Source organism: Priapulus caudatus, unplaced genomic scaffold (assembly GCF_000485595.1).
Source record: "Priapulus caudatus unplaced genomic scaffold, Priapulus_caudatus-5.0.1 Scaffold2049, whole genome shotgun sequence".
In the NCBI taxonomy this organism is placed as follows: Eukaryota; Metazoa; Priapulida; class Priapulimorpha; order Priapulimorphida; family Priapulidae; genus Priapulus; species Priapulus caudatus.
The window spans coordinates 5695-14765 of NW_014579110.1; the positions used below are offsets into that span (position 1 = coordinate 5695).

At 51.4% G+C, this 9071-nt stretch overlaps 1 protein-coding gene across 1 annotated transcript in view; it reads right to left on the bottom strand.

Moving 5' to 3' along the window:
• Window positions 1-528: 528 nt before the first annotated feature.
• Window positions 529-9071, bottom strand: part of LOC106818135 — a gene marked incomplete at its 3' end in the record, with an annotated part of 9557 nt that continues 1014 nt past the window's right edge. The window contains 6 exon segments of the mRNA XM_014822854.1: window positions 529-601; window positions 603-606; window positions 1650-1763; window positions 5879-6175; window positions 7921-8134; window positions 8478-8609. Coding sequence (XP_014678340.1) covers window positions 529-601; window positions 603-606; window positions 1650-1763; window positions 5879-6175; window positions 7921-8134; window positions 8478-8609 — 834 coding nt within the window.

A 9071-nucleotide genomic window follows, 5' to 3' on the forward strand; every position in this document is an offset into this window, starting at 1 on the left:
TCCGGTATACGGGAACGTACCCTGGCAGTACCCTGGGGGACATAGACCCTATATCAGCGGATGTGTAGGGGTGTGGATGGTGTACGTGTAGGGGTGGGGAGGATGTGTAGGGGTGTGGATGGTGTACGGTAGGGGTGGGGAGGAATGTGTAGGGTGTGGATGGTGTACGTGTAGGGGTGTGATGGTGTACGTGTGAGGGGTGGGGGAGGATGTGTAAGGGGTGTGGAGGTGTACGTGTAGGGGTGTGGAGGTGTACGTGTACTGTGTAGGGAATGGGGGAGGATAGTGTAGGGGTGTGGATGGTAGTACGTGTAGGGGTGGGGAGGATGTGTGGGATGTGGATGGTGTACGTAGTCAGGGGTGTGGATGTGTGTACGTGTAGGGTGTGGATGGTGTACGTGTAGGGGTGGGAGGATTGTGTAGGGGTTGGATGGTGTACGTGTAGGGGTGTGATGGTAGGACGTTGTAGGGGTGTGTATGGTGTACGTGTAGGGGTGGGGAGGATGTGTAGGGGTGTGGATGGTGTACGTGTAGGGGTGGGGAAGGAGTGTATGGGTAGGATGGTGTACGTGTAGGGGTTCGGATGGTGTATGTGTTAGGGTGGGGATGGGATGTGTAGGGATGATGGTGTATCGTGTAGGGTGGGGGGAGGATGTGTTAGGGGTGTGGCATGTGTAGGCGTTAGGGGTGGGGAGGATGTGTAGGGCGGTGTGGATGGTGTAGCGTGTAGGGATGGGGAGGATGTGTAGGGGTGTGGAATGGTGTAGCGTGTAGGGGTGGGGAGGATGTGTAGGGGTGTGGATGGTGTACGTGTAGGGGTGGGGAGGATGTGTAGGGGTGTGGATGGTGTACGTGTAGGGGTGTGGATGGTGTACGTGTAGGGGTGTGGATGGTGTACGTGTAGGGGTGGGGAGGATGTGTAGGGGTGTGGGTGGTTGTACGTGTAGGGCGTGGGGAGGATGTGTAGGGGTGTGGATGGTGTACGTGATAGGGGTGGGGAAGATGTGTAGGGGTGTGGATGGTGTAACGTGGTAAGGGGTGGGAGAGGATGTGTAGCGCGGTGTGGATGGTGTACGTGTAGGGGTTGTGGATGGTGTACGTGTAAGGGGTGGGGAGGTGTACGTGTAGGGGTGGGGAGGATGTGTAGGGAATGTGGATGGTGTAGCGTGTAGGGTGGGTGATGGATTGTGTAGGGGGTGTGGGTGGTGTAGCGTTGTAGGGTGGAGGAGGATGTGTAGGGGTGTGATGGTGTACGTGTAGGGGTGGGGCAGGATGTGTAAGGGGTGTGGATGGTTGTACGTGTATGGGGTGTGGATGGTGTAGCGTGTAGGGTGGGGGAGGATGTGTAGGGGTGGGGATGTGTATCGTGTAGGTTTTGTGTGGATTGTGGTATTGTGTGCGTGTAGGGGTGGGGATGGTGTACCGGCTAGGGGTTTGGGTTGGTTGTACGTGTAGGGTGGGGAGGATGTGTAGGTGTGTGGGATGGTGTACGTGTAGGGGTGGGGAGGATGTGTAGGCGGTGTGGAATGGTGTTGTGTAGGGGTGTGGATCGGTGTAAACGTGTAGGGTGTGGAGGTGTACGTGTAGGGTGTGGCATGGGTAGTACGTGTAGGGGTGGGGAGGAATGTTAGGGCGTGTGGATGGTGTACGTGTAGGGGTGTGGATGGTGTAGGCGTGTCGGGTGGGGAGGATGTGTAGGGTGTGGATGGTTGTACGTGTAGGGGTGGGGAGGATGTGTGAGGGTGTGGATGGTGTAGGTTGTAGGGGTGGGGGAGGAGATGTGTACGGGTGTGGATGGTGTACGGTGTAGGGGTGGGGAGGATGTGTAGGGGTGTGGATGGTGTACGTGTAGGGGTGGGAGAGGTGTGAGGGTGTGGATGGTGTACGTGTAGGGGTGGGGAGGATGTGTAAGGGTGTGGAATGGTGATACGTGTTAGGGGTGTGGAGGATGTGTAGGGGTGTGGATGGTGTACGTGTAGGGGTGGTGGATCGGTGTACGTGTAGGGTGTGGATGCGTGGTACGTGAGGGTGGGGAAGGATGTGGTAGGGGTGTGGATGGTGTCACGTGTAGGGTGGGAGGACTGTAGGGGTGTGGATGGTGCTATGTGTAGGGGTGGGGAGGATGTGTAGGGGTGTGGATGGTTTTACGGTAGGGTGTGGATGGCTGTCGTGTAGGGGTGCGGGAGGATGTGTAGGGGTGTGGATGGGTGTATCGTCGAGGGGTCTGGGAGGAATCGTGTAGGGGTGTGGATGGTGTACGTGTAGGGGTGGGGAGATGTGTAGCGGTGTGATGGTGTATGTGTAGGGGTGTGGATGGTGTACGTGTAGGGGTGGGGAGGATGTGTAGGGGTGTGGATGGTGTACGTGTAGGGGTGTGGATGGTGTACGTGTAGGGGTGGGGAGGATGTGTAGGGGTGTGGATGGTGTACCTGTTGGGTTGGTGTAAGGTGAGTGGGGTGGGGCTGTGTAGAGCGCACGGGTGTAGGGGTCTTGTAGAGGGTGTAGGGGCATTGGAGAGGGAGTATGGGCACTGGGGATGGTGTAGGGGCATTGGAGAGGGAGTAGGGGCATTGGAGAGGTAGTAGGGGCATTGGAGACGGTGTAGGGGCATTGGAGAGGGTGTATGGGCATTGGGGAGGGTGTATGGGGCCTTGTGGATGGTGTAGGGGCATTGGAGCGGGAGTAGGGGCATTGGAGAGGGAGTAGGGGCATTGGAGAGGGAGTAGGGGCATTGGAGAGGGTGTATGGGGACTTGGGGATGGTGTAGGGACATTGGAGCGGGAGTAGGGGCATTGGAGAGGGAGTGGGGGCATTGGAGAGGGTGTTAGGGGCCTTGTGGATGGTGTAGGGGCATTGGGGAGGGAGTAAAGAGCATGACGATGGGCGGAGGGGGGAGTAGAGAGCATCGTAGAGTGATAGCTGGCGGTCGTACTTGTGAGTTTATTGATGTCAGAACATTTCGGCACTCGTGCAGCTTTGCCTGTGTATCGGTGCAAACACCAGAGCACTGATATACCGACGCCGCTACTAAATGTCAGACGAACCGAGGTGTTTGGTTGCTATGACGACAATTTGCCTTCGCCACCGCAGCGTTAGAATATTATGACAGCGACGATATATGTGTGTGTGCGCGTGCGTGCGTGCGTGCGTGCATGCGTGCCTGCCTGCCTCCGTGCGTGCGTGCGTGCCTGCCTGCCTGCGTGCGTGCGTGCGTGCGTGCGTGCGTGCATGTATTTGTGCTTCTATGTTCGCAGGAGACAGAGGGGGACGGGTGGAGGAGATAGATGTGGTGAAAGGAAGGGGAAGGAAGGAAAGAATAAAAGTCGATATTTCACTCTTGACTCTTGTTTCCACCATAAAACCACCTGCCATTATTATTATGATCATCATCATCATCATCATCATCATCATCATCATCATCATCATCATCATCATCATCATCATCATCATCATCATCATCATCATCATCATCATCATCATCATCATCATCATCATCATCATCATCATCATCATCATCATCATCATCATCATCATCATCATCATTTGTGTCGGTACATGTTTACAGCCCCCACTCTCACCTTCCCCAACCCTCACCTTCCCCAACCCTCACCTTCCCCAACCTTCACCTTTCCTAACCTTCACCCTCGCCCAGACAGCGCTAAGTCATCCGCTAACTTTCTGCCGCTACGCAGCCGTAATGTGCGAAGCGCTCCGTCATCGTTACGTCATCGTTACGTCACTGCCTTCGCTACTTCCCCTGACACGCGTCCATCCGCCGCCCTCCACCCCCACGCGGCGCAAATAATTGCGCCCGCGGATCGATACCAGCGCATATAGCGACCGGCGGGCGATTGCGTCATTTGTCGAATCCGGCTGATCGAACGCATGTGCTGTCGTCTGCTCAGCGGGTGCGACGCCAGCGACACCGCTCGATATCGCAGTCACGCTATTGATTAGAATGCGTAAGCGGGAGTGGTGCGTGCGTGTGTGCGTGTGTGTGTGTGTGTGTGTTTGTGCGTACGTGCGGNGTGTGTGAGAGACAGAGATAGAGAGAGACAGAGACAGACAGAGAGAGACGGAGATGGAGACAGAGAGAGAGAGAGAGAGACAGACAGAGAGAAGATGCTGATAGGGAAAATACTGAGAAAGACGATGCTGAGAGAAGGACGATATTGACAGAGAAGATGCCAAGAGAGAGAGGATCCCCAGCCGCTACATGAATCTCCTGCAGTGACGCCCCTCTCGTTCTTTGGCACTGGCACATTTTTGTACTCGGTTTACAAATTTGTGTTAGTGTCAAGTGAAGAGAAGGTGCATGATTCAACAAGAGAAATGCCAATAGAGGAAGCTGTCAACAGAGGAATCTGTCAATAGAGGAAGCTGTCAATAGAGGAAGCTGCCAATAGAGGAAGCTGCCAACAGAGGAATCTGTCAATAGAGGAAGCTGTCAATAGAGGAAGCTGTCAATAGAGGAAGCTGTCAATAGAGGAAGCTGTCAATAGAGAAATCTGTCAATAGAGGAAGCCGTCAATAGAGGAAGCTGTCAACAGAGGAATCTGTCAATAGAGGAATCTGTCAATAGAGGAAGCTGCCAATAGAGGAAGCTGTCAATAGAGGAAGCTGCCAATAGAGGAAGCTGTCAATGGAGGAAGCTGCTGATAAAGGAAGCTGCCAACAGAAGAAGCTGCCAACAGAGGAATCTGTCAATAGAGGAAGCTTCGAGGCCTAGTGGAGAAGAGGCCTGTACACGATGTTGTGGTGTAAATATGGCAATGAGCTACCTAGCGGTCAGGATGTGTGACCACACCTTCCCTTCTCACACATCTCTCCCTCCTCCACACCTTCCCTTCTCACACATCTCTCCTCCTCCACACCTTCCCTTCTCACACATCTCCTCCTCCTCCACACCTTCCCTTCTCACACATCTCTTCCTCCTCCACACCTTCCCTTCTCACACATCTCTTCCTCCTCTTGAAGGGAAGGTGTCGAAGAGGAAGAGATGTGTGAGAAGGGAAGGTGTGGAGGAGGAAGAGATGTGTGAGAAGGGAAGGTGTGGAGGAGGAAGAGATGTGTGAGAAGGGAAGGTGTCGAAGAGAGTGAGAGATGTGTGAGAAGGGAAGGTGTCGAAGAGAGTGAGAGATGTGTGAGAAGAACGGCTGGTGAGGTGACGTGATGCGAGGTGTTTGACGTCGTTGAAATCGAATTCTGTATAGCTGCACATTTATTCACAAAACACGAAAATTCAAGTCAACAGTAACCACGATTATTCGTTTATTATGATTATCACATGTAATGTCATTACTATATTATACATACATTATATATATGAATGCTTACTACTTACTTTATACGTGGTAATAAAGCTGCTATAACTAGTGACAGCTACTGACTCTACTACTAATGTCTTTTGGCAGCTTCAGGCAACGTCGCGTGGGAATGCTTCAGGGAAGTGATTGTCCCACGTTGTCCGCACCAGAGCCTGCGACATGTCCCCACATTACTCACACAGGCAGGCCTTGGCAACGAGAGGCGCGGAGAGAGAGTGAAGAGAGAGAGAGAGTGAAGAGAGAGAGAGAGAGAGAGAGAGAGAGAGAGAGAGAGAGGGGAGGGNGGGGGATGGAGGAAGAAGAAGAGGACAATCGTACATAATTGGTCCCTCTCAGTGCATAGTTGGTGCGTTGCTCGTTCCCGTCCCTGGTCCGGCTTCTACGTGCATGTCTGTCTATCTTCTATATTATATCATATTACCGCCATCAATGGAAGAGTACACCGGTCCCTGAGAATCTCTTGCGTTGTAGAACCTCGCCCCTTCCTCTTCATCCTCCTCCCCCTCCTCCCCCCTCCTCCCCCGCCCCCGGGGACATCATGACGTATCTGCCTCCCGCCCCCATCGTCAGATATGATCCGTCCGTCGCCGCGCCGCCGCCATCGTCATCATCCCACTCGTCTGCGAACTCGATGTCGTCTGCTCCCGCGGCGGCGGCGGCGGTGGCGCTGGCGTAGGGGTTGGCGGCGATCGTTCTGTTGTCGACGTAGATTATGCGCGTCGCGTCCGGGTCGACGTTGCCGCGAGGTGACGCTCCGGCGCCCTTGAACGTCGACATGTACTCCGGGTCCTTCGCGTGCAGGCTCGGGGAGTTGATGCGTGTGTACTTACCCGCGCTGAAGTCTGGACCTGCATGCATGCAGCAACGCATGATGGCATTAGGGCATGAGCAACTCCGGAACGACTGCATAGCCGCCTTTGGATAATCTAACTAACAACTGATGCGTGATAGCCCCGTTACGTAAATAAATATTGCTGCGATAATCTACTAAACAGACTAATTCTATTGCCCGTTATCGCTAATAAATATTGCTGCATAATCTACTAAACAACTATTCGTATTTGTCCCGTTACGTATGAAATAATACTTGCTGATTTAATCTACTAACAACTAATTCGGTATTGCCCGTTAGCTATTAATATTGCTGTACATCTACTAACAACTATTCGTTATCTCGCCCGTTACGTCAATTATACTTCGCTGATAATCTACTAACAACTATTCGTATTGCCCGTTACCGATATATATTGCTGATAGGGCTTTACCTAACAGCTATGCGTATTGCCCGTTACGTAATAATTATTGCTGGATGCCCGAACGACTGCATATCCGCCTTGGATAATCTACTAACAACTATTCGTATTGCCCGTTACGTAATAATATTGCTGATAATCTACTAACACTATTCGTATTGCCCGTTACGTAATAATATTGCTGATATCTACTAACAACTATTCGTATTGCCCGTTACGTAATAATATTGCTGATATACGTTCTAACAGCTATGCGTATTGCCCGTTACGTAATAATATTGCTGATATACGTTCTAACAGCTATGCGTATTGCCCGTTATTTAATAATAGTGCTGATAATCTACTAACAACTATTCGTATTGCCCGTTACGTAATAATATTGCTGATATACGTTCTAACAGCTATTCGTATTGCCCGTTACGTAATAATATTGCTGATATACATGTAAAATAGTTGCTGATAATCTACTCAACAACTAATTCGTATTGGCCCGTTAGCGTAATATATTGGTGATGATAACGTTCTAACCAGCTATGGCGTATTGCCCCTTACTTAATAATATTGTGCGTGATAACGTTCTAACAGCTATGGCGTATTGCGCCGTTACGATAAGAATATTGCTGGATAATCTACTAACAGCGTATGGCGAATGCCGTTACGTATAGATATTGCTGATATACGTTCTAACAGCTATGCGTTATGCCCGTTAACGTATAAATACTGCTGATATAACGTTCTAAACTAGCCTATGCGATTGCCCGCTTACTAATAGATATTGTGGCTGAATAACGTTCTAAACAGGCTATGCGTATTGCCGTTGCCGTAATAAATTGTGCGAATAACGTTCGTAACACGCTATGGCGATATTGCCCGTTATCGTAATAATATTGCTGATAAATCTGATAAAGCTATGGCGTATTGCCCGCTACGTAATATGACTTAGGCTGATATCTACTAACAGCTATGCGTATCTGCCTGTTACGTAAATAATATGCTGATTTTGAATCTACTAAACAGCTTTCCGTCATTGCCGCGTTACACTAAATAATATTGCTGATAACGTTCTAACAGCTATGCGTATTGCCGGCTGGATAATAAGTTAAGTAATAGGTTAGGTAATAAGTTAGGATATATTGCTAATAATGTTCTAACAAATGCCGAATTGCGCGGGCACGTAAGGCGCATGCTCAATAGCTTCTCATAGTAACCGTTGCATAATAATATTGCTGATATAGTCATGATCAGTCTTCGTCATAGCATTGGTACTAGATTAGGTGCGGCAGTGGAATCGCGCGCGTGCACGTCTGCGAGCGTTGTCAAGGCGACGCGCGCGTACTCACTGGCGTGTGCGTTTCCATGGAGATTGCCGACGGCGTACGGCGTCTCGCGGTCTCTCTCGTATCTAGTCGGACTGAGCAGCTGCTGGTTGATTGCAGAAGGAGGCGGCGGGGAGAGGGGGTCCACGATGCTCTCGTATAGCGGCTGCGGTGGAGGCGGTAGCGGCAGACCGGGCGACGGTGGCTCCACATTAATGCTGGCCGCTATCATGGGCGTCTATAGCAACGAACGTGTGTTAGTGTGAAACTACTACTGCACACAGATAAGAACCAATAATGCGTTCACAGCTCTAACAACACTGTGCGTTGTCATAGTATATACTCGTATCCACAAAAATAGATGGTTAAATCTTGGCAGTATTTTCATGTTGTGATCATGTACGTCTTATGTAGATGGAATCCTGGTCTCTTATTCTTATATATATATATGTCGATATTATAGTTAGATAGTTCGATTTTAGTCGATATTATATAGTTTCTCACCGCACACACGTGCCCGAATTTCGTCACCAAACACGATCGTCTGCCGGCGACGCGTGGCGCCCTCGCGCGGCGCTTACCGAAACGTCGCAATTGTCCGCGGTGTTCTCTCGAGACGCCGATAGGTATTCCGCATTCTCCACGGCCGTGTCGGTCGGACTGTTCGGCTGCGGCTGGCCGCCAGCGTCCGGGGTCACCCATAGGTCGTTCCACTGCAGGAAAGATCGCTCGTAGCGGTTAATTACATGCACGCGTCGATGGTCGCCATGACGACCCCCGCACGCAGGCGACATGAGGTGAGGCGAGGCGGTCACGATGCACGAGTATGCGAACGGATAGCGAGAGAGAGAGAAAGACTCACAGCGAGCGAGAGAGGGATGGAGAGAGACACAGAGCGAGAGAGGAAGGGGAAGAGGGAGAGAGACATAAACAGAGCGAGAGAAAAGAAGAGAGAGAGAGACATACACAGAGCGAGGAAGAGAGAGACACACAGAGCGAGGGAGAGGTAGACACACACACACACACGCGCACGCGCACGCACACGCGCACACACACACACATACACACACGCCATGACCGACCCCCGCACGCAGGCGACATGAGGTGAGGCGAGGCGGTCACGATGCACGAGTATGCGAACGGATAGCGAGAGAGAGAGAAAGACTCACAGCGAG